The sequence below is a fragment of the Pelodiscus sinensis genome, chromosome 28 (genome assembly GCF_049634645.1).
Source record: "Pelodiscus sinensis isolate JC-2024 chromosome 28, ASM4963464v1, whole genome shotgun sequence".
Classification (NCBI taxonomy): domain Eukaryota; kingdom Metazoa; phylum Chordata; order Testudines; family Trionychidae; genus Pelodiscus; species Pelodiscus sinensis.
In genome coordinates this window covers 4,468,214-4,492,439 of record NC_134738.1, presented here as the reverse complement: position 1 = coordinate 4,492,439, position 24,226 = coordinate 4,468,214, and the positions used below count along the sequence as shown (strand labels likewise).

The window sequence follows — 24,226 nt, the reverse complement described above, 5'->3', positions numbered from 1 at the left end:
CTGCGTAAGGATCTGAGCCCCGCTGGGCCCCGGGAAGGAGGAATCAGCTCAAATTACTCAGGAAATCCAGCTGGGAATGTCCCCAGCCGGCGCCGCACCAGCCCGCCCGCCCAGCGCAGGAGGGCGCGTTTGCTGCGCCGCCGCAGGGCCCATACGGACGTTTGGCGCGTCGCCGTACGGCCCGGCTGGCCGCGGGCCAGCGCTTGGTGGGGCCCTTTTCTTGTCACTGTGGAACAGCGTATTGTCCAGGCCGGTGGGCAGGGGCCTGCGTGAACGGCTGGGCCCCTGGGATGGGCCCAAACCGCGAACTGGGATGGAAACCTGCCTGTCCCGGGCGCTCGGCGTCGGCTTGTTCCGATTCGGAGCCAAACCGCCTTTGTGACCAGCGTAAGGGCCTGGAGCCCCCCTCCACGCAGCCCGGCCCCGCTCCCAGGCCCCACCCTGCTGGAATGTCCCTGTCCTCCAGCCCTTATCACCCCGGCCAGCGCTGCGCCAGGACAGCCAAGTTTGGCGCGTTCCCCCTCTGCTGCTCCTAATTTAGCTGCCGGGTGATAAGCAGCGGTATATAGCGGCGCCCGGCGCCCCTCGACACAGGTGCTGCGGAGCTCTCACAGCAGGATGGTGAGTGTCCCCCCCCCCTGCCCGACTCTCAGCTCCAGCCTGGAACCAGCGTCCGGCTGCTGGACGGGGCTGTTCGGAGAGGGAGCCGTCGGGCCTGCTCCGGTGGGCAGGGGCCCCGTGGAACGGCTCCAGCCCACCTCCCCGCCTGGGGCACAGAGCGCTGCGGCCTGGGCTGCATGTGATGGGAGCAGCCCCTCGGCTTGCAGCAGCGCCCTGACACGGAGCACCCGCATAGGCTGTGCCAGAGCCCCATTACCAGACCCCTCCAACCCCGGAACCCCCAGAGCCCCATTACCGCCCCCTCTGACTCCAGAACCCCCAGTGCCCCATTACAGCCCCCTGCCCTCGGAACCCCCAGAGCTCCTGCTGCCAGCCCAGCCCCAACCCCAGCCCCTACAGTCCCTGGGGAGAACATGAAGCCAAAGAGAGCAGGAAAGAATTCGGCATCCCTGAGATTATGGGGACCTCGTCCTGCCCTGCCCTCAGCCCTCGCCCACCCCTAGACCCAGAGCCCTTCCCCCATTAGCAGCTGCGCCCCCTGCTCCGCCCCCGTGCAGACACCTGCCTAGAGGGCTCTTCCCCAGCCAGCTCTGCCCGGGACAGCAGGATCCCTGTGCTCTCATTGGCTCTGCCGGGGACAGCAGGATCCCTGTGCTCTCATTGGCTCTGACAGGGACAGCAGGACTCCCTGTGCTCTCATTGGCTCTGACAGGGACAGCAGGACTCCCTGTGCTCTCATTGGCTCTGCCGAGGACAGCAGGACTCCCTGTGCTCTCATTGGCTCTGCCAGGGACAGCAGGACTCCCTGTGCTCTCATTGGCTCTGCCAGGGACAGCAGGACTCCCTGTGCTCTCATTGGCTCTGCCGGGGACAGCAGGATCCCTGTGCTCTCATTGGCTCTGCCGGGGACAGCAGGACTCCCTGTGCTCTCATTGGCTCTGACGGGGACAGCAGGACTCCCTGTGCTCTGGCTCTTTCTCCTGCAGGCCAGCCGGAAAGCGGGGACCCGAAGCAAAGCAGCCGCCAAGCGTGCCCAGCGGGGCTCCTCCAACGTCTTCTCCATGTTTGAGCAGTCTCAGATCCAGGAGTTCAAGGAGGTGAGGGTGCCGCAGCCGTTGCGTGTGGACGCCTGCACCCTGGGCATCCCGGGCCATGCACCGGGCTATGGCCCACGGTCAGAGCAGTGCCAGGGCCGTGGCCTTTGCAAAGGGGGGAGGGGGCACATTCCGCGCTGGAGACCCCAGCTGGTCTCCACACACACAGAGCGAGCTAGAGCCCGAGCCTCAGTCTCCTCCCAGGGAGGCTGCCGCGTGACGCGGCTTTACGGCTTTGCACCCAGCAGCTGGACGCACAAGAACCCAAGCCAGAGAGAGGCAACGCAGGCTGCTCCCCCTCACCCCCCCTTGCTGTCGGCTGACAGGCTGCACAGGCCCCCGATTGCAGGCTACCCTGCAGAGCCCCTCCCCCCAGGCAAGCAGGACTTATAAGCCCCCATATACATTAAGGAGCCAGCTTGGGCTTTTCCCAGTTTGCACCACATGTCCCCGTCACTGGCCGGTTCCTGAGCCTCTTGTGGCCACGTTTCCTAGCTCTTCTCCCTCGCCACGAGGGAGTCATTCGCAACCAAAGCCGAGAGTCTCCCCGGATCACCTGACTCCAGGAGCTGGGGCTTGAAGGTGGAGGAGTCAGCCTCTGGGGTCGCAGGGCATCATGGGGCCAAAGGACTCAGCTGGGGCAAGCTGGGCCGGAGCTCCCCACTCCTGCTGGGGCCAGGCTAGGGAGCAGGGAGGATGCCAGCTGGAGGGAGGAGTGCGAGGCTGGGTCAGGCTGAGCACCATGTTCTCTGCCCAGGCATTCAGCTGCATCGACCAGAACCGCGACGGCATTATCACCAAATCAGACCTGAAGGAGACCTACTCCCAGCTCGGTGAGTGAGCCCCCGCCCCGCACCTTGGCCAGGGGCAGGAACCAGAGCTCCTAATAGTTATCACCACTAAATGCCTGGCCCCAGCAACACTCCCCCCCCAGCCCCCGGCCTGTCTCTCCCCGAAAGCTTCAGAGGTGTCCAAAGAATGACCAAAATGTCAGACAATATCGTCTCTCCATCTGTCCCCGTACACCCCCTCTCATTTGCTCCCATTTCCCTCCCCCCACATCCCCAGACTGACTATCTATCTATCCCCACACACCCTATCTATCTATCTATCTATCTATCTATCCCATACACCCCCTCTATCTATCTATCTATCTATCTATCTATCCCGTGTTCATCACCGTGGCATCGGGCCTTCCCTGCACACAATCTGCAGTGATTTCGTGAAGCCATTCAGTGACGGCTCTTACTGCATTTCCGTTTAACTCAGTTCCTAATGAACTCAAGCTAACAGCCAAGACAATGGGGTCTGTCTGCACTGGGATTAGGCACCCAGGCTGGCCTGGGCCAGGTAGCTCCTCAGGCTACGGGGCAGTTTTACTGTGGGGCAGAAACTGGGGCTGCAGACTTTGCAGGGCTCTGGGGCCTGGGCCTCAGCAGGAGCTCACAAGTAAACAGCCCCTGAGCCCGAGTCAGCTGGGCCTGGCCCCCCTGGGTCTAAGTGCAGTGCAGACTTGCCCACGGAGGTGGGACCACAGCATGGGCCCTGTCAGAGGAAGCTGGACCCAGTTCACCCATGACTACGTAGCCACCCCCAAGAGAGCCGGGGAGAGGAGGCAGCTGGTGTCTTTCGACACCCCGGCAGCTGTTTGGGGAGGCGGGAGAAGTCAAGGGGCTGGTCCAGCTTTGCTGCCCCTGCCCCAGCAGGGTCTGGGAGCAACCGGGGGATGAGCTGGTGCAGAAGCCGAGCGAGCCAATGGGCCAGGACCAGCAGGCGCTGGGGAGCCCTAGGGAGCGGGCAGCCTAGGGGGGAGAGCTGAGATGCCAGCTCAGTGGGGGTGGCTGAACCCTCGAGGAGAGGGGATTCTGGGGGAGCTCAGAGAGCTTGGAGACTGGCCGGCAGGTGGCCTGGGGAACAGGGTCCCTAACTCTCAGGCAGGCGACCTGGGGTAGGATGGGGCGTGGGAGTGTGCGTGGCTTTGGGGTTTGCAGTCTGCTTCACTGCAGTGGCTGCAGCGCGGGTAAGATGGCTGCCGGTCCGGAGTGTGGTGGAAGGGATGGTCAACTTGGGACGGAAGAAAGGGAAACTGAGGCAGGATGTGCTGATTGGCTGCTTGCGGGTGCCCAGGGGAGGGAGGGCAGCCTATCCACAACACAGGGTCCAGGGCAGCCCATCCACAACACAGGGTCCTGCTGGCACTGCCGTGTTGTGAAGAGCAGTCCCTGCTGTAGATGCAGTTATACCAGTAGCAGGCACATCTGCCGGGAGAGCTTATTTGGCTTACGCCCTAGTGCCCCAGGCTCCTAGCCTAGGCCAGGCCTGGAGTAAGCCTGGTCTGAACCAGCCTCAGCATGTCTACACAGCCCTTTGCATTGGGTTGGCTGCTGGCTTGAAGTACCCCCTGCAGTTATGCTGGGCACGGAGCAGCTCTAACAAGGCCAGAACCTCTCTGGTCTGTCCCGGCTGCTCTCCTTGGCAGGGTTCAGGGTCTATCTGTGGCCCCAGAGTCCCTCACAATCTTTAATGTGTTTACCCTCCCGCCCCCCAGCGGGGCAGGGTCCCCACTGGGCGGATAGGAACACAGGGGCTAACCAGAGCCAGGATTCGAACCCAAGACGCAGAGTGATGCCCTCCCTGTCTCAGAGCTCCCCCCGAGCAGCCTGCCCTTTGGCAGGGAGGCAGCAGTGGTTCCCGGCTGGCCCGACCTCTGGCGGAAGTGAGCTCCCCGGTTGCCTGTAGGAGAAACCGGGGCCCGTTTCTCACTTGGAACCGAAAGGATCCAAAATTCCCTCATTTCAGCCGCGGGGGCAGCTTGGTGCGGGTTTTGCTTTGGTATTCCTGCCTGTGGCCAGGCGCCCCAGCCGGGGCCGGGCGCTGCACAGACGCAGAGCAGGGAAAAAGGCAAATTGGGAGGCTCCTGCACAAAGCGTCTCTTGGCTTCCTCGGCCCTGCGGTGCCGACGTCCCACCCTCCCTCAGCACCTCGGGTCCGAGGAAGAGGGGAGCCCTCCGGGGATTCTCCCCCACCCTGGGCCCTGGGTCCGGTGCCCAGCAAAGGAGGGTGCGAGTGGGCACCTTGTGAGTGCAGGTGTGGGGCTGGGAGCTCGGCTCTCCCAAGACCAGCCCTTTCTGTTGCAAAGCGGTGGAGGAAGCCAGCTGCCGGCTCCAAAAATACCCGGCCCCCCCGCCGCCCCCGTGGCCTGCTTATCAGCAGGGCTGCGGCTGAAGTGGCCGACGCGCTCTTTCCACCGGGCACTTGAGCCTGGCATCTCGTGATTTCCTCCCGTGCGTCATCGGTGATAAGGCGGCTCCGCTCGCCTGCGCCGGGGGGGAGACGCCCCTGCCCGGCCCACGGCCCACGGCCCACGGCCGGCTGGGGTCCAGCTCGGGGGCGAGCGCGGCGCCTCCCTGCGGCACGAGGAGCCGGCCAGAGGCGGGTTCAGTTGGGGCCGGGCCCCGGCCGCGGGGGCTGAGTCAAAGGGAAGGGAAGGGGAGCACTGGGGCCCTCCAGAGATGGCAGCTCCGTGTTTGTTGCCATGGAGATCGGCCCGTAGGCCCCAATAGAGACTGGGGGGGACCCAGCGTGCCAGGCCCCGCATTGACCCCGACAGAGATGGGAGATGGGGGGCTGACATGCCGGGCCCCACACCGACCTGACAGAGATGGGAGATGGGGGGCTGACATGCCGGGCCCCACACTGACCTGACAGAAATGGGGGCGGGGGCTGACATGCCGGGCCCCACACCGACCTGACAGAGATGGGAGATGGGGGGCTGACATGCCGGGCCCCACACCGACCTGACAGAAATGGGGGCGGGGGCTGACATGCCGGGCCCCACACCGACCTGACAGAAATGGGGAGTGGGGGGCTGACAGGCCGAGCCCCACACCGACCTGACAGAAATGGGGGCGGGGGCTGACATGCCGGGCCCCACACCGACCTGACAGAGATGGGAGATGGGGGGCTGACAGGCCAGGCCCCGCATTGACCCCGACAGGGATGGGAGATGGGGGGCTGACATGCCCCTGACGCTGCCCAGAGACACAGGCCGAGCCAGCGCTGCCCCCCAGGTAGCAGAGGGGCAGAGCAGAGTTCAGTGTTCGCTATGCACTGCTGCCATCGGATGGCAGGATGTGCTCGTCCCCTCCCTGCTCGGCTCGTGCTGGGCCTGGGCATCCCTCGCGCTGGGCTCCACGGGGCAGGCGTGTCCTGGGGAAGGTGGGCTCTGACCGGGCCCCCCCTCTTCCCCAGGGAAAGTGAACGTGAAGGACGAGGAGCTGGACGAGATGCTGAAGGAGGGGAAGGGCCCCATCAACTTCACCGTCTTCCTCGCACTCTTTGGGGAGAAGCTGAATGGTGAGCAAGCCGAGGGCCGCCCCCAAGGCTATCCTAGGCTGAGCGCTGGGGGGGGGGGCATTCAAACTGGGGCTCTAGCTACCTCTGGGGTGCCCCAGGCCCCATCGCCAGAGCATCCGGGCACCTCCACAATGAATTCTCCAGTGAGGCCAGGCAGGGTGATAAACAGATGGGGAAACCGAGGCACCGAGCGACGGGATGACCTGCCCAAGATCACAGCGGGGTGGCCCTGGTTTCCCAAGGCCCAGACAAGCCCTCAAACCACGGGGGCATCCTCAGCTCAGCTGCCCACTTGCGATTGGCACCCTCGAGATGCGACACCCGCAGTGTGGGGTGACGGTTCTAGAGTCACAAGGCGCTGCGACTCAAGAGCTTTGCCAGCATCCTCTCCTCAGCACAGCCGGCTCCCCCATGCCAGGCGCCGGGCGTGAGCTCTGGCCACAGCACCTCTGAGGAGATGGAGAGGGAGGGTCTGGGGCTGGCTCTGTCCCGTGGGTTTGGAGCGCTGAGGGAAGCAGGGGACCTAGAGCTGGGGGAATGTGGCAGGGAGCCTTGGCCTTTACCCTGAGCCAACCCGCTTCCCCGCCCCCAGGCACTGACCCGGAGGAATCCATCCTCAACGCTTTCAAACTCTTCGACCCCAATGGCACCGGCCACGTGAACAAAGATGAGTGAGTCAAAGCGCCCCAGGCCGGGGGGAGGGGGCAGCACCCCTGGGCCCAAAGGGACACGAGGGGTCCCTCCTCTTGGCTTTTGGGGGTCCTCAGGGGCAGACGTGCTTGGCCTGGTGCCTCGTGGGGAGTTGCGCGACCCCAGCTCTGACTCACCACGACGGGAACCGGGGGAAGGGGGCTGCAAATCAGGCTGGGCCCAGAGCGCCAGACTCCCGAGTGCCCCAATGATTGGCAGGGCAGGGAGCCGCGCCGGCCCGGAGCCAATCTCGGGCTGCGCTGGAGCCAAGCAGAGGCATGGCTGGGCCCCTGGAGGCCCCACTGCCCAATGGGGAAATGGCTGGGGGGAACAGGCTGTCTGATGGGGAGTGTGGAGAGCAGCCGTCCCGCCAGCACAGGGCTACACGGGGCCCAGCCACTGCGAGGCCAAAAGGGCCACTTCAGAAACCGGGGAGTTAAAGTCTCTGGGTGTGGTGGGAACGGCTGCTTAGTCCCAGGGGGCCTGGCCCCAAGCTCCCCCAGGCCCTGTCTCTCCGATCCTTCCAGCCCCTGCAAGCGTGACCCTCACACCTGCTGGGTGTGGGTCCCTGCCCCACAGAGTGGCACTCAGACCACGTACCGAGTGTGCTCTGCGGTCCTAGCAGGGAGCCCGCTGGCTTTTCGCTCAAGCTGCAGAGGCTCAGGCCCTAGGTTCGGTTCTGCCTGTTGGTGTTGAACAAGCCCCACCCTGCCGCTGGCTCCCCGGCACTTGAGGGCCACGGGCCCAGCCCCACGGCTCCGGCTCTCACTGTCTCCTGTTTCGTGTGCAGGTTTAAGCAGCTGCTGCTGACCCAGGCAGATAAGTTCACCCCGGAGGAGGTGAGACAGCCCCTCCCCCCCGTAGTCCCTGGAAATCCCCCTGCCTTGAACCCCTCAGTTGGCAGGAATCCCCCGCCCCCACTTGCCAGGCCCTTTCCTCTACCCCACACTTGCACGGCTCCCCGGGGCAGGGGTGTGTCACAGCTGTGCTAGGTGTGTGTGTGTTCACATGCCCCGGGCCGGTGTGTGTGTGTGTGTGTGTGTGTGTGTGTGTGTGTGTGTGTGTGTGTGTGTTTCACATGCCCCGGGCCGGTGTGTGTGTGTGTGTGTGTGTGTGTGTGTGTGTGTTTCACATGCCCCGGGCCGGTGTGTGTGTGTGTGTGTGTGTGTGTGTGTGTGTGTGTGTGTGTGTGTTCACATGCCCCGGGGCCGGTGTGTGTGTGTGTGTGTGTCACAGCTGTGCTAGGTGACTGTGTGTTCACATGCCTCGGGGCCGGGGTGTGTGTGTGTGTGTGTGTGTGTGTGTGTGTGTGTGTGTGTGTTCACATGCCCCGGGGCCGGTGTGTGTGTGTGTGTGTGTGTGTCACAGCTGTGCTAGGTGAGTGTGTGTTCACATGCCCCGGGGCCGGTGTGTGTGTGTGTGTGTGTGTGTGTGTGTCACAGCTGTGCTAGGTGAGTGTGTGTTCACATGCCCCGGGCCGGTGTGTGTGTGTGTGTGTGTTCACATGCCCCGGGGCCGGTGTGTGTGTGTGTGTGTGTGTCACAGCTGTGCTAGGTGACTGTGTGTTCACATGCCTCGGGGCCGGTGTGTGTGTGTGTGTGTGTGTGTGTGTGTGTGTGTGTTCACATGCCCCGGGGCCGGTGTGTGTGTGTGTGTGTGTGTGTCACAGCTGTGCTAGGTGTGTGTGTGTTCACATGCTTCGGGGCCGGTGTGTGTGTGTGTCACAGCTGTGCTAGGTGTGTGTGTGTTCACATGCCCCGGGCCGGTGTGTGTGTGTGTGTGTGTGTGTGTGTGTGTGTGTGTGTTCACATGCCCCGGGGCCGGTGTGTGTGTGTGTGTGTGTCACAGCTGTGCTAGGTGAGTGTGTGTTCACATGCCTCGGGGCCGGTGTGTGTGTGTGTCACAGCTGTGCTAGGTGACTGTGTGTTCACATGCCTCGGGGCCGGTGTGTGTGTGTGTGTGTGTGTGTGTGTGTGTGTGTCATAGCTTGTGCTAGGTGAGTGTGTGTTCACATGCCTCGGGGCAGGTGTGTGTGTGTGTGTGTGTGTGTGTGTGTGTGTGTCTCACAGCTGTGCTAGGTGTGTGTGTGTGTGTGTCATAGCTGTGCTAGGTGAGTGTGTGTTCACATGCCTCGGGGCCGGTGTGTGTGTGTGTGTTTGTCACACCTGTGCTAGGTGACTGTGTGTTCACATGCCTCGGGGCCGGTGTGTGTGTGTGTGTGTGTGTGTGTGTGTGTGTGTGTGTGTGTGTGTGTGTTTCAGAGCTGTCTAGCTGGGTGAGTGGGTGCTCACATGCCCTGGGGCAGACCTGGGTGCCCGCCAGCCACTCAGCTCTTTGGTGCCCAGGCTCAGGCCTTCCACGTGGCCCCTCCCTCGGAAGTCGCTGAAATCGCTGCCCACGACTCCCCCATGTCTCTCCTGCCCAGGTGGAGCAGATGTTCGCGGTGACGCCCATCGACGTGGCGGGAAACATCGATTACAAATCCCTCTGTTACATCATCACCCACGGCGACGAGAAGGAGGACTGATGGGCGAGGGGGCCGGTCGCACGGGCCACATGCCTCGCGCCGTGGAAATAAAAGCCCCAGCCAATCAAACGAGACAGCCCCTTGTCTGCGAGCAGTGGGGGGCACAGAGCGGGGTTCCCGCTGTAACGGGGGGAGAGGGAGGGAAGCTCCGTCTGTGACCAGTGGGGAAGGAAGCAGGCCCCCCAGCCCTCCACCCCGTGGCCCGCATGGAGAGGGACGCTAAGGGCTTGATTCAATGGGCTGGGCACAGTTCACCGTTCCCTAAGCCCTGGGCGTGAAGCCAGTGGATGGGTGGGGCACAAAGGGGCTCTCATGGGCATGCAGACGGTGGTGCCCTCCCCACTGTGGACCCCCGTGGGGAGCAGCAGGCAGGCCCCGGGGCGGAGGACAGAGCCCTCAGGGTCTCTCTCGCATGGTGGAGGCAGGGGCATGGGGAATCCGCCCCGTGGCAAGCCGCAGGGGGAGGTGCTGTTCCGACCCAAAGCTCACGCCCATGGGGAGTTCCCGTGGCTGCCCCGGGCGTGGCTCCCCGCCGGTCAGCCCAGAACCGTCTCCTGGCCGGAGGGTCAGAGGCTGCTCTGTGCAGGGCAATGGGGTGACTGACTGCGCCATCCCCAGTCAGCATGGCCCCCCATTTCCAGACGTCGCCTCCCTTCTCTCCCTCCACGCTGGCCAGCCCTGGGAGCAGCAGGCGCTCAGCGCATGGGGGGGTTCGCCACGGCTCTGCTCCGGGTGTGGACGCTTTCCGCTTCCGCCCTCCCCGGTCCTGAGGTGTCTGCTCCTGAGCCCCCAGCTCCCTCTGCCTTCCCTGCACCCTGTCCCCTCCCCACTCACGGGCTGAGCTGCCTGGATGGGGTGGGGAAGGAGCAGCAAGGGGCCGGGGCCCCACAGCCGCGACCAGGCTGTGAGGGGATAAGGAACTGAGGCAGGAAATGCAGAGCCGGGGCTGGAACGTTTCCAGCGGCACCAGGAGCCTGCAGACTCCCCCCCCCCCGCCCTCCCCAGCAGGCGCAGGGAACCAGAGAGGAGTTGCCCAAAGCTCTTTATTCACGAGGGAGCCAAAAGCAGCGTGTGGGGGTGGGGAGACGCCAGGCTGGCACGCATCGGCAGCCGGGTTCCCCAGCCTCCGGCCCACGCCAGCCAGCAGAAGAGACGCCAAGGGGGGCTAGCAAAGCCGCTGGCTATGCCAGGCCCAGAGCCCACGCTGTCCTCCGGTTGTCTGCTCCGGCACGAGGGGTCCTGTGGGGGCGGGGGAGAGAGCCGTGCAGGGCGTCAGCCCGGGAGCTCAGCCAGGAAGGGGCATGCTTCCTGCCTTCAGCTCCTGGCGATGCCCCCCCATCTCCTCCACAGCCCCACTGAGCTGGCCCCCGCTGTCCACACTGCCTGGGGTGCAGGACCCCGGGGAGCGTCTGCAGCACCCACTGCTGAGCGGGTCCCCGAGCACCCTCCCTGCGGGCGCACAGAGCCCTTGAGTGGGCCCAGGTCCCCCCTGCCCGCTGCCCGGAGCGGCTCTTTAGCACGAGCTGTGGGACTCCTGCTCTGAGCCCGGAAGGTCCCCGATGTGCAGCCAGCCCGCTGGCCCTCGGCGCACGACCCCGCAGACACCGCAGCCCTCCAGGGCAGGGCCAGGGGAGCCCGGCCTGCTAGCTCCGTGTTCCGGGCAGGGCTCAGAGCTGAGCCCCAGCGAGTCCCGCTCCCCAGCCCTTGGAGTGTCACCTACCCTGGGCGAGGCTCCAGCCAGCTGTGCGTTGCAGTGAGCACCAGCAGCAGCAGCAGCAGCAGGGAGACGCTCTGGGGCCTGGGCCTGGCGTCTGGGCAGGCAGCAGGCATCAGTTCCAGAAGTCTGGAGGGAGAGGAAGCGTTTGAGGGTCAGAGCAGCGCCCAGGCCAAGGCACCTCTGTGCAGCACCCCCCAGACGGCGGGGGACGGGGCAGAACAAGGTGGGGCCGGGTCCTGAAGATGTGGGAGGGGTGAGCTCGGCAGGAGCTGGTTCTAGGGAGGGGCCGGGCTGGGGCGGGGAGGGGAGAGCCGGGTCGGCGTTTCTGGGCCAGGCCCCGGGGAGGACGGGTAGGGTCCCCGGGTGGGGGGGAGTCGCAGCCTGGACGCACTCACCTGAGAGCTCTGAGGAGCCCCTGCACATTTTGATGTTGGTGCAGAACTCGGTGGAGTCCTCGTTGTTTTGCAGCGCCTCTGAGATCTGATCTTTGTACTTTTTCAGCAGCGATTTGCACACGCGGGCCACGCGCTTGCCCAAAGCCTTGCACGCGGATCTCAGGGCGCTGTTGATGGCGTCCTGTGGCGAGAGCCCTGGCGTGTGAGCTACGGCACCGCGCTCCGCCCGCCAGCTCCTCTCCCGGAACGTCACCAGCAGCCCCTCCCGCTCCGTCCCCCTTCCCCCATCCCCATCCCCATCCCGCCCTCCCCTCGCCCCCCATTGTCTCCCTCCTCATCTCACCGGCCCCGGCTCTAGCCCCCTGGCTGGCCAATGGGCCGTGCCCGCGGCACCGGGCGACGTACCTCGTCGGGGTCCTCGCCAGCTGCTGACTTGAGCTGATCCATCAGCTTGGTGCAGAGAGAGCACTTCTTGCTAGGGGGTCGGGCCTCGTCGTCCTCCTCCAGAGGATCTTCCTGTCACAGACAGAACCACGTTGCCCAGAGTGCAGGAGCTATAGGACCAGGGTCCGGCCCCGGGGCCCAGGGCAGCACTAACCAGGACGACCTCCTGCCCGCAAGGGGTCCTCAGAGGAGCTGGCTGGGTGTTTCCTAGGAGCGGGGTGTCCCAGCCATTCTCTGTCTCAAAGGCTCGTCTCGCCCCCAGTGTTAATTAAATTACTGTCAGCCGAGGAGGGTGGTTCTGGGGCAGGACCGAGTGCCAGGCACTGCACCGCCACTGAGCAAAATGACACACTCCCTGTCCCCAGAGACGATCGCTCAGGGCCTCACAATCGCTCCGTGTATTTAAGGCTGGTTCAAAGGTTCCCCAGGGAAGCTGGTTTTTCAGTTTTCGACTTGACAAAATGCTCCCTGAAAAGCCTCGGCTTCTTGTGCGACATGTCAGGGGTTCGTCCCAGTCTAGGGTTGCCAGATAGTGCCACCAAAAATACTGAGCATGGCGGGGGGGAAAATTGGATGCGCAAAAAAACAAAAAAAACCAACCACACCAAAAAAAAAAAAAAGTCACGGCCCCTTTACATCCCCACGCGCCCCCTGCCCCCACCAGACACAGCAGGGGAGGAATGGCGCAAGCTCCCTTCCATCCGAGAAAAACATTTTACATGTCCGGTCTTTTCTGGTTTTTTTACTGGACAGAAGCTGCAAATACCGGACGCCTGGCAACCCCTATCAGCAGCCCATATTTGATCCTGACGTGCTGCCGCAGTGTCTCATGGGAATTGTAGTTCAGGTGCTTCCTACTTCCAGCCTCCTCTATGGACCCAGCTCCCATGATGCACCGCAGCCACAACGCTCTGCCTCGCCTCCATAAGAGGGGAGTCTGTTGTGCATCATGGGAAATGTAGTCCAGCTGGCACCTGGACCACAGTTCCCAAGAGGCACTGGCAGCATTTCCAAAACAGAAATACTGCATTTTCCAATAGTTTTGCTGAACACTTCACATTTTCCATGGGAGGAAAACAGCTCTAAATGTCTCCTTTCACATTCCCATGCCCCCCCCCAGGGGACTGGGCCATGCTATGCTCCCCATTTTACAGGTGGGAAAACTGAGGCTCAGAGAGACTGCGTGGGAGCCTGTGACGAGGCAGGCTAGTTCCCTCACCACTGGAACGCCTGTCCATGCTGACACGAGTGAAGTTTTGCCTCTGTTGGTCTGTGATGGGGACAAAGGGCCTGCAGCACCCATCTCCCCTCCATGCTGCCCCTCACCCCACCTTTTGTCACCAAACTACAATCAGTTCCCCATCCTTGGCTCTTGGAAATGGGGTAGGAGAGCTGGACTCGGCTCTAGCACCTGCCCAAGGAAAGGGGGAGAAGAGATGCTAGCACCCACCTAAGGAAAGGGGAGGAGAGTTGGATGAGGCTCTAGCGCCCACCCAAAGAAAGGGAGAGGAGAGCTGGACTCAGCTCTAGCACCTGCCCAAGGAAAAGGGGAGAAGAGAGCTGGAGAAACTGCTAGCGCCCGCCCAAGGAAAGAGGAGGAGAGCTGGATGCAGCTCTAGCACCCACCCAAGGAAAGAGGAGGAGAGCTGGATGAGGCTCTAGCACTCGCCCAAGGAAAGGGGAGGAGAGCTGGATGAGGCTCTAGCGCCCACCCAAGGAAAGGGGAGGAGAGCTGGATGAGGCTCTAGCGCCCGCCCAAGGAAAGGGGAGGAGAGCTGGATGAGGCTCTAGCGCCCGCCCAAGGAAAGGGGAGGAGAGCTGGATGAGGCTCTAGCGCCCGCCCAAGGAAAGGGGAGGAGAGCTGGATGCGGCTCTAGCGCCCGCCCAAGGAAAGGGGAGGAGAGCTGGATGCGGCTCTAGCGCCCGCCCAAGGAAAGGGGAGGAGAGCTGGATGCGGCTCTAGCGCCCGCCCAAGGAAAGGGGAGGAGAGCTGGATGAGGCTCTAGCGCCCGCCCAAGGAAAGGGGAGGAGAGCTGGATGAGGCTCTAGCGCCCGCCCAAGGAAAGGGGAGGAGAGCTGGATGAGGCTCTAGCGCCCGCCCAAGGAAAGGGGAGGAGAGCTGGATGAGGCTCTAGCGCCCGCCCAAGGAAAGGGGAGGAGAGCTGGATGAGGCTCTAGCGCCCGCCCAAGGAAAGGGGAGGAGAGCTGGATGAGGCTCTAGCGCCCGCCCAAGGAAAGGGGAGGAGAGCTGGATGAGGCTCTAGCGCCCGCCCAAGGAAAGGGGAGGAGAGCTGGATGAGGCTCTAGCGCCCGCCCAAGGAAAGGGGAGGAGAGCTGGATGCGGCTCTAGCGCCCGCCCAAGGAAAGGGGAGGAGAGCTGGATGAGGCTCTAGCGCCCGCCCAAGGAAAGGGGAGGAGAGCTGGATGAGGCTCTAGCGCCCGCCCAAGGAAAGGGGAGGAGAGCTGGATGCGGCTCAAGCACTCACCACAGCAAGGTCGGCCCAGACGTCCCTGCAGTACAGCTCTTTCTTGCATTCCATGGCCGTGGCCAAATCCTGGCACCACACTTGGGGTCCTTGCAAACATTGCTCGGGAACCAAGGCTTGGCTGGCCAGCGCTGCCGGAGAGAGACAAGTGGGAGGCCTGCAGAGCCCTGCAGGCCTGAGCCCCTCTTGCTCGCCTCCCCCAGCAGACTCTGAGCTCCCCACCCCTCTCAGGGCCATGGCGCTGCCCCACCGCAGCCCCAGCCGTCAGGCAGTGTTTCCCCCATTCAGCTCTTGACACGAACACGATGGGGACCCTGCGCGTCGGTCTCCCTGGGCCGGGCCATCTCCGGGGACAAGGAGACCCTACACGGGCGGGCTGCGGATGTACAGAGCCAGTGTCCTCCCGGGGGGGTCGTGTTGATGCTCGTGGGGCGACGCTGGGGGGGGGCTGCCCCAGGGGCTCACTCGTTAGCCTTGGCAAGAGAAAGCCCCGGAACGTTTCTAAGCGATTCCGCAGGCTCAGCTGCTCTCCGGAGCGTCCCTAGCTCCTCCCGGGGAGCGTGACACTATTACTCCGGACGGAGTTACCCGTTAGGCCAGGCGACGACCCGCCCCGAACAGTCTCTGCCCTCGGAAGCCGGGCCCAATGCCCGTCACGTTGTCCAGAGGAACGTTGGACCTGCCAGACCAGAGCAGAGCGAGGGCCCAGCCCACCCGGGCTCCGGGCTCCGATCTTTCCCAAGACCAGGGGCGCCAAAGGAAGGGGCTGACGCACTCAGTGAGCAGAGCGCTGGGCCCCGAGGGGCTAAAAATCAGAATCCGGGCTGCCAGAATCAGGAGATTTCAAATCAGTAAAGGGAGGGTCTTTTATCGGCTGCCTGCGGCTGGAATGTTTCGGGGGGCAAGTCTTAATGTCCATCCACCGGCCTCGTCCTACCCCTGTTCTGTGGCCTCGCTTCCTCGGGAGAGCCCGAGTTACCTCCGACGTGCCAGCCCCCGGCCCCGCGAGGAGCAGAGCGTGCAAAGGAGCCAGCCAGGCGGCAAGCTAGCCGCGCCACAGGCATTTGCCAACCCCGGTCAGCGTCTGCGTCAGTCGCCAGGATCTGAGTTCAAAAGATGCTTTCAAACTGTTTCGCTTGCGTGTGGCCGACGACTGTAAAATCGCAGCTCTGCAGAATGGCCACCCGCCGGCTGCCACGGGGCAGAGGGGTGCCTGCCGAGGGCCCCAGCCATCCTGAGGGGGGCCCGGGGAGCCGGCCCGGCCCGGGCTTTACGATTCCGGATTGAATCGTTGTCCCAACCAGCGCAGCTGGGCCAGGTCTGAGCCTGGCTGCCTGGCAACCCCAGAGCCTTTTGGAGAGGGCAGCGTTCCCCCCCACCCCGCTCACTGCTGCCGAAGCAGAGGTGCTGGCCTGCGAGCAGCTCTGCCCCTTGGCTCCTCAAACGAGGGACGTCCGCGGTTAATGATGCTTGCCGGTCACCGGTTAACCAGTGGCCCGGCCTGGCCTGAGCAGCCCCCCAGCTGCGCCACAGGCTGGCCCCCCCCCATTTACTGGGGATTTTACATCCCTACTTCAAGCCCTTAGGGTGGGGGCTGGCTCTGGGGGCTGGGGAGGGAGGCCCCCCCCCTCACTTCTTACCTGTGGCGGCAGCAAAGAGTAACTGGAGGACGAGCATGGTCGCTGCTGGAGCTGGGGGCTACGGGAATGTCCGGCCAGCGCTCTTGCAGGGGCTTTTATAGCCCAGGGAAGGCAGGGGAGGGTCTGGCTGGGCCAGTGAGCGCTTCAGAAAGTCAGCGAGACCTTAAAAAGGAGTCTTGAGGTCTCCCCCCCCCCAACTGCTTCCTTCCTCCTGCCCCCCAGCCCGTCTGCAGAGATGCTCACCACAGAAACTAACCCGACGCAGGAGGCAGCAACCACCAGCAGCTCTGCTTAGGTGGGGGTCGGCTTCTTCCTCCCTGCACCCACCCTGGGGCCCGGGGCCCTCCCCTCTGCCTTACAGAGATGCTTAGAGCCTGCTCCAGCACATGCCCTGGCGGGTCCAGGTAATACTTGGTTCAGGGTGATCTCCAGGCTGGCAGCCTCTTCACTACAGCCACGGTCTGTGACACAGCAGGCTGGGTGTCAGTCCCCCTTCCTCCCCCGTGAGGACCACATCTCAGCCCCAGGCAGCTGGGAACAATTGCAAAAGAGACTGGTGGTTTCCAGCCCCGGCCTCTGACTGTTTGCTCACAGCGAGGGGCAGCCAGCGTGCTCAGCGAGCACAAGCCCCGCGGTTCCCGTTCACTCCTTCCCAGCCGCTTTGGTCCAAGCTGGCGTCACTGCACAGGCGCCACATCAAGGTGCGGTGGGTTGGGTCCACCGCACGTTGTAACAGGGGCCTTCGAATTAGCCGAGACGCTTTCTAAGACAACGAGCAAAGCTGGGCCCAGCAGGGCCATGACGGGAATTGACCTACCATGAGTCAGACGATTTCCAAGCCGTGCCAGATCTTTACCCCTCCAAACTATAACTGAACGATTTCCTCTCGTGAGAGACATAAAGCTCAAGGTTTAATTCCCCCCACCCCTCAAAAAAAGGCATGTTAGCTTTAACATGAAATCAGGACATTCTGCCTGGCTATATAAAATGTCCAACCAATCCCTTCTTCAAACCTGCACAATGCTTGACACCCTGTGGCCCTGAGTTCCACAGTTCATTGTGCTTTGTGCAAAACTCTTTCTTTGTCTGTTCCCACTAGAGTCACTTCTTTGAACACCTCCTTGTTCTTGTGTTGTGTGACAGGGAGGACAGAAGCTGGGTTCCCAACCTCCCTTCTCTAGACAATTTATAATGACAGGTAGCAACACATGTAGTTAAGGTTGCCCGACATGTCCCACTCTAAGGCCCTGTTATCTGATGCCCAATGTGGACCGTTCAAGGTGAAATTATCCATGCTGCATTTCTGCCACTGGCTGAATTTTGGGGGGAAAGTTTCAACAAAAATGGTTCTCCATTCAGCTTTTTGTCTCAACTACAAAAAAACTCTTTCAACTGTTTCACTGAGAAGCCCCAGATTCGACATGCTTTGGAGCAGATCGAAATCTGGTGGCGAGATCTCCTTCGTGGCAGGGCTATGCCTTAAGCACCCAACATGGGCCTAGCTTCCATGCTTTGAAACTGCAGTTTGCACATGCTCCCTCCAGATTTATTAGTGTGGTGTTATCTGATTAAAACAGAACCATATAGATCACTGTTGCAACCACTGTTATCTATGTGCAACAAACTGTGTACAAACGGTAGCCGCGTGAGGCGTCCCTGGACAGGTTACGTTTTGCTGGTTAGAGGCACGTGTCTGTTTTGCATTTGCAGGTCTGAGCGTTGGCTGTGTGCTTGTATTTCAGTGGGCTTATAGAACCATAGAGCTGGAAGAGACCTCAGGAGGCCATCAAGTCAAGCCCCCTGCCCAAGGCAGGACCAATCCCAACTAAAGCATCCCAGCCAGGGCTCTGTCACCTCTAGGGATGGAGATTCCACCCCCTCCCTAGGGAACCCATCCCAGTGCTTCACCACCCTCCAAGGGAAATAGTTTTTCCTAATATCCAACCTAGGGCTGTCCACTGCATTGCCTAGTGCACTTGTCTGGGAGCTGACCTTGTCCGTGCAGACAGAGGCAAAGAGCATGGTTTGGTCTGGTTCTGTGCAGCACCAATGGGGCACCTGCCAGCATTTGGCAAAGGGACAATTCGAGCGGAATGGCCCATCAAGGAGCACGTGACTCACACTGAGCCTTGGGAGACACGAGCCCACGTCCAATGAGCCTTGCTAGGAGCATCCAAACTAGCCGGGGAGCAACGACGTCCACCCGAGTTGGGCCTGGACAGGCGATTTGCCCATGTGACGGCTCATCTTGCTACCGTGCTTGTCCACAGTGGGAGCAATGGGGTTCCCTCCACGTGGCAGAGGCTATAATAAGACCTGGAAATAGCCCTGTCATGGCTCCTTCCCCACTCTGGCATGATAAATGCAGAAGTGGGGGCCAGCAAGGGTACCCCAAAGCCTTATCTACCAGGCTTTGGTATAAAACTTCCCCCAAAATCTTAAAAACCTAGATTTTGGGAATCAAAGTTTCGCTGCCACCACCCACATTAATAACAAGATTAGGGGGAAGATCATTTGGGAAATCTCACCCCTATTATAAAAATCAGGACACACAAGGAACCACTGCCAGGTTAATGAAAAGAAAAAAGAAAACTTTTATTATTACAACAATATTCCTGTTGCAAGCATAAGGATCAGATGGAAAGGTAACAAAATATACTCATGGAAGAATTACACCATGGGCTAGAGCTTAGTTAAAAAGAAAAGCCAAACATCTCTTAAGCAGTGCCAGATATGAGATCCCACACCCAACCCTTAAAACAATAAAGCCTAAGGAAACTACCTAAACTTTACCCTACTTACAGAAAGTGAAGAATTGTTTCTTGGAGAGAGAGAGAGAGAGAGACAGAGACAGAGAGAGAGAGACAGAGACAGAGACAGAGACAGAGAGACATGCTTGTCCCTCCCTGTAGCTGCAGAGGACTCACCCAGAGAGATAAAGGAGGAAAAAACCCAAATTCCTTTGTCCCAGTTTGAAAGTCCCACCTGCATTCCTATTGGCCACTCCACCAGGCTAGGTGTAGTTAACCGCTTAATCCCCAGGCTGCTGGCTAACCCTCACAATCATGACAAGCCCCATGTCTCCTCTTTCCTGCTCCAGCTTCTTCACTGCTCGCGCTTCGGGACTGTGGCCTTACCCTGCTGGGAACGCGTAACAAAGGGACTGGGGTCCTTCCTGGGATTTGGAAGTAACCAGGGACTTGACTTAAGCCAGCAGCTTCCTCCTGCTGAGCCAAGAACGCCCCATGGTGGCATGTACTCGCTTCCTTTGCCCATGTAAACTCGCCCTCTCTGCCTTTCTTTTAAACCTTCCGTTGTTAGGCCCTGGTGGCTTGGCGCCAGCGCGATTCAGGGTGAGCGCTCCGTGATTTATTGAGCGGGGCACGTGGCAGGCCTGTTAGTTTCGGAAGAGCGTTTTATCTGATGAGACTGGTTTCGATAACACTCATCCCTACGAGCCAGGCTTGTGGTGGAGTGGCAGAGGAACTGGAGTATCTGAGGAGACTGCTTTTCTGACTTCTGTTAGCTAGGGTGGCTGCACAGTTCTCTTTGAGGCTGGCATGGTGTATCTGATAAGTAGGTCTCTACTGAATTCCTGGTCTATTTTGGTCAATTTAATAGTCATAGGATTTCTAAAATGGCAAAGGCCATGAGTTCGGCTATTTACTTCTGACATGTCACAGTGGTACTTGTAGGGGAGCTGATTGAGGGGGTTATTGTGTGTGGAGGGGCGTGGCAGTTCTGCTACTCTTTCTTCTGCGTGTGCAATGGCCGGACACAGAGGATAACAACCTACTACTACTGCCAGTTACTCTGTTAGCTCAGGTGGCAGAGGTCTGTGGGATGCAGCTAAAGATGCCAGCCCTGGGGATAAACCGTGGCAAGAGATTTATCTGACACCCTTGCCCAGTACATGAGATGCTGGGTGCAGTTGCCGGTGGTGCCTTGCTGTGCACTTGTTAGATGTTCTGAGACGCACACCCACGCGGCAGGTTGCTAAGCCTCTGGCTGCCAGGCGCTGCGCCATTTGATAATTGCCTATGGAGCATCGGGCAGCTCCGACACTGGGATGTGAGGAAAAGCCAGGATGAAGGGTGTCTGTGCAGTCCCAGTTCAGCCCCCCGGGACCGGCTTCTCTGGAGGAAGGCACCTGGCAGGGCAGGAGACGCTGTGTTGCTGCTGGCCATTGCCCAGTGGGGACGTCGCTACCCCAGCGGGGCAGCGCTACCTGGGCGGGGGGCCTGGTCACGGCTGTCCCACCCCGCAGGGAGCAGCAGGGTGGATGAGACATTGAATCGTGCCATGAGGAGGTGCCCCAGGGCAGAGCAGCCACGGCTGGGCTGAATGAGGGCTGCACCGACAGCCAGACGGTACCTGACCGAAGACAAGACTTCGCCTCTCGCCCTGGGTCTGTTCGCCCTCTTCTGCAACCTCTGGGGAGAGAAGCCGGGACAGTCCGGTGCCAATCGGCTCCGCTTTGCCCACTGCTTTCCAGAAACCAGGCTGGCGAGTGGCTCTCACCTTTCCAGTGTCTGATCCTGCTGGTTGGCTTGTTGCTGCACCAGTCTGCCCGGCACTTCCTGCATTGTAATCCCCACCGCACGCCCACAGCCTCCCTTCAATCCAGGTGCAGCATTCACCACCCCCTGCTGCCCTGGCTGCTTTTAACGAGAGGTTGCCTGGTTTGCCTAGCAGCTCAGCCACCAGCTCACAGCTGGACCATCTGGGCCTGGTGACTTATTGCTTTTAAAACGAGCCATTTATTCCCACGCCTCTTCTGACACCTCGCTCTCTGGCCCTGCTTCGTCCCTATTACCAGGAAACAGCAGGTACAGGGTAGAGGAGCTTGCAACACGGTTCACAGGGACAATTGATGCAGACGGATCGTTGCATTTAACTTCCTTTCGCGGTGCCTGGGGACCAGCTTGCTAGGCCCCGAAGACGGGCTCCGTGGTGTGTGTTTGTACAGCGCCTGGCACAGTGGGGCTTCCAAGACTAGGGTTCCTGGGGTGTGACCCAGGGCAGCCCTCGCTGGAAATGCCCCAAGGCTGCAAAAGGGAGAGCAGGTACTCGCAAAGGCTGGTCGTTAACTGTGATGTCCGCTCACCAACCCATCGCACTCTGGACTCCTGATCTCCCACACTGGCTATCCAGAAGCTGAGAAAAGAAATCGCGCAGCCCCCGTGTGGCGGTGCACCGGGGCCCCCCTGATCCTGCACCCCGTAGCAGCAAGATGAGACTCCGCCCGCCAGTAGAACAGAGGGGCTATTGCTTCTCCAGGGCACAGCGCAGCACAGACGCGATGTGGTTACCGGAGTCAGGGCCAGGCAGCCATAGACCCCTTGGGGTCCACAGGCCGCTGAACCCTCAGTACTCAGCTCAGTCTCTTCTCGTCATGTTTTCCCAGCCAAGACTGCCCCTTCTCCAAGCCACCCCCTTCCTTTGTTCAGACCCCTTCTCTGGACAGGTAAGAACCGTTGGGCCACGGACTACGTGACCTGAGGGTCCTCAGGGTGACCCCCCACTGGGCAGTGCTTCCAGACGCAGGCCAGTAGGGGTCACCCACAGCCCAACCCCAGCGCCCAGGGAATGCCCGAATGGACAGCACCCCCACTACATCACACCCCGTTATTGCGTTCTAGTTCTGTCTCCCAATCAGCACAGAGATCCAGGAAGCTGAGGAGTTATTCCAAAGCTTTGCTCACTACCCAAAATGTTCTGAACCTCAGCAGGTCACCCCGTCGCCAGGTCAGGGCTGTGTGGGACCTTCCCCTGACCACCACGCCGTCAGCCAATCCCTTCCTGCCTGCAACGAAAGAGTCATTACAAAGAAAGTACTAGAGGAGCCTTGTTAGATGGCAAAGCACTTGGCTACCTACAGAGGCACCAGAGTCCTGACATCAGGTTCTTAGCAGGACTGGTGAGTTTTCAGCCTGGGGAAGAACATCCCCAGCTTGAATGGGTTCATCGGTCCTTCCTTCCAAGCTTAGGTTTATAGAAATGTTCCTCAAGAGGCAAGGAGCAGGAATGAAAATGATGCAGTTGCCTTTCATATTCCTTTTGCCACGTGGCTTGTACTTCCTTTGGGTATGTCTACACTACCCTCCTAGTTCGAACTAGCAGGGTAATGTAGGCATACCGCACTTGCAAATGAAGCCCGGGATTTGAATTTCCACGAGGAGTAACGGTAGTTCGAACTAGGAAGCCTAGTTCGAACTACCTAGTTCGTGCCGCGTGTAGCCGCGCGGCACAGGATTCGAACGAGCGGGGATTTAAAAATGGCGGAGCCCCGCTTATGCAAATGAAGTCCGGGAAATTCAAATCCCGGGCTTCATTTGCAAGTGCGGTATGCCTACATTACCCTCCTAGTTCGAACTAGCGGGGTAGTGTAGACATACCCTTTGTTCCAAAATACAGGCTGGCCAGCACCAGAACATGGGAAACTGTAGGGTACGTCTACACTGCGGGACAAAGTCAAATCAAGATATGCAACTTCAGCTACGAAGTCAAAGTAGGTTAACTCAGCTTTTGGCGCTTTCTGCACAGCAGGAAGTCGAAGGAAGAGTGCTCCTCCTCCGACTTCCCTTACTCCTTGTAAAATGAGGATTACAGAAGTCGGAGTAAGAATTATTTCAAAATAACAGGCTTGCTGTGTAGACTCGCACTCTGTTCTTTCAAAATAGCCTGAGTTATTTCGAAATAAGCGTGCAGTGTAGACACAGCCATAGAGTTCTACCATAGACATGTATGGTCAACCTGTGGAACTCCTTGCCAGAGGATGTTATGAAGGCCAAGACTAGAACAGGGTTCAAAACAGCTAGATAAACTTGTGGATGAAAGGTCAATGGCTATTAGTCCGGACAGGCAGGTAGCCTCTTTGTGTCAGGGGCTGGGAATGGGCCCCAGGGGAGGGACCACTGGATGGTTTCTGGTTCTGCTCACTCCCTCTGGGGCTCCTGGGATTGGCCACTGTCAGAACAGGCTAGGCAGTGCTGATGCCAGTCTGTCTGGGGGTGTTACCCAGAAACAGGGCACAAGTTCTGAAGCCCAGATTTACCCTGCCTATCTGTAACTTACCACACAAAGGAGACACAACCATAGAGACGGGGCTGTCATGGTTACTGAACTGTAACGTGTCACTGGTACCCGGGATGACTGGCAAGACTCATGCAGCATCACCTGCTGGGTTTGGATTCCGTTCCTCTCCCACCGCTGTTGCGCTTAATGAAGTTGAATATTAATTCGTGGCCCAGAGCTGTGGGCACTAATGGGCAGGGGGTGCTGCAGCACCCCCAGGTTTCATGCTGGGTTCATGCTCACCCCCACCTGTGGCCCCAGCCTCAGCTGCTTTTTCCCCGTCCAGGGCCCCCTTCCCAGAGACACGGGCCTGCTCCCGCCCCAGCCTGGGGGACACTGACAGGGGGATAATGGGGCTGGCTTCCAGAACCCCCACTCTGGGATGCCAACGGGGGAGGCCAAAGGGGAACAGCTGCCCCAGGGCCCAGCAATTTAAAAGGGCCTTTAAATTGCCCCAGGAACTCCATGCAGCGTGCTGGGGGCTGGGTGGGGGAGGCTAGCCCCTCAACCCTGCCCCTTCTTAGGGGCCTGGACCCGAGCCCCTCTCCAGCTCGCCCCCGGCTCAGCGAAGTCTGTCGCCAGCCCTGTCCCTGAGCGGGGCGTCTCCTCTGCTGTGCTCCGAAAGGAGCAGCTGCCATTTCTGGGGTCAACAAAGTTGTTTCTCTTGCTCACGCCCCAAGTGCGCTGCTTGACCAGCTGGTACGCGAGGCACTGGGCACTGAGCTGCCTGTAGGTCCCGGAGGAGCCCAGAGAGCAGCCCCTGCGGCAGAGCCAGGCTCAGGTAGACGCGCTGCGTCCAGCCCAGCAGGAGTGGCGGGGAGCGTGCCTCCTTCCTCACTAGCCAGCCGGGCCACCGAGACCTGGCTTCACACCCAGCTAGGCAGGGAGCTTCCCACACCCCTCCCAGCTGAGCTGCTTTGCACAGCACCAGAGAGCCTGGTTTTAAAGGAAAAACTTCAAAACCAACGAACGGTCGGGCAGCACCTTACAGACTCACCAAACCCACAGCTGGGATCGTGAGCCTGGGTGGGTACGACCCACTTCTCCAGGTGCACGGAGCTTGAAACGTCCCGCTCCAAACCAGATAGGGGGTGGGGGGAAATAGCGATTTCGAGTGTTCATGTTCCATGAAGCACAGGACCTTCCGCATCCTAACGACTTAAAACCAGCCAATGGGCA

General features: G+C 60.6%; 2 protein-coding genes across 3 annotated transcripts; one reads left to right on the top strand and one right to left on the bottom strand.

Moving 5' to 3' along the window:
• Positions 1-150: 150 nt before the first annotated feature.
• Positions 151-9,357, top strand: MYL7 (myosin light chain 7). 2 transcript variants are annotated; one of them, XM_075910778.1, is made up of 7 exons: positions 151-621; positions 1,608-1,718; positions 2,473-2,548; positions 5,967-6,071; positions 6,664-6,742; positions 7,552-7,600; positions 9,187-9,357. In XM_075910778.1, exons 1-7 carry the CDS (start codon positions 619-621, stop codon positions 9,286-9,288), a joined length of 525 nt encoding a protein of 174 aa, XP_075766893.1. In that variant the 5' UTR covers positions 151-618; the 3' UTR covers positions 9,289-9,357. The 2 variants fall into 2 exon arrangements, with proteins under 2 accessions (XP_075766893.1, XP_075766894.1); XM_075910779.1 differs by lacking the exons at positions 151-621; positions 1,608-1,718; positions 2,473-2,548 and adding an exon at positions 4,301-4,431.
• Positions 9,358-10,314: 957 nt separating this feature from the next.
• LOC106732215 (antimicrobial peptide NK-lysin-like) lies at positions 10,315-16,125 on the bottom strand. Its single transcript, XM_075910780.1, has 6 exons — positions 15,971-16,125; positions 14,331-14,461; positions 11,806-11,916; positions 11,401-11,581; positions 11,009-11,131; positions 10,315-10,527 (listed from the first exon to the last, which is right to left on the bottom strand). The coding sequence occupies exons 1-5, from the start codon at positions 16,005-16,007 to the stop codon at positions 11,118-11,120; spliced, it is 474 nt and encodes a 157-aa protein (XP_075766895.1). The 5' UTR covers positions 16,008-16,125; the 3' UTR covers positions 10,315-10,527; positions 11,009-11,117.
• Positions 16,126-24,226: the final 8,101 nt, after the last annotated feature.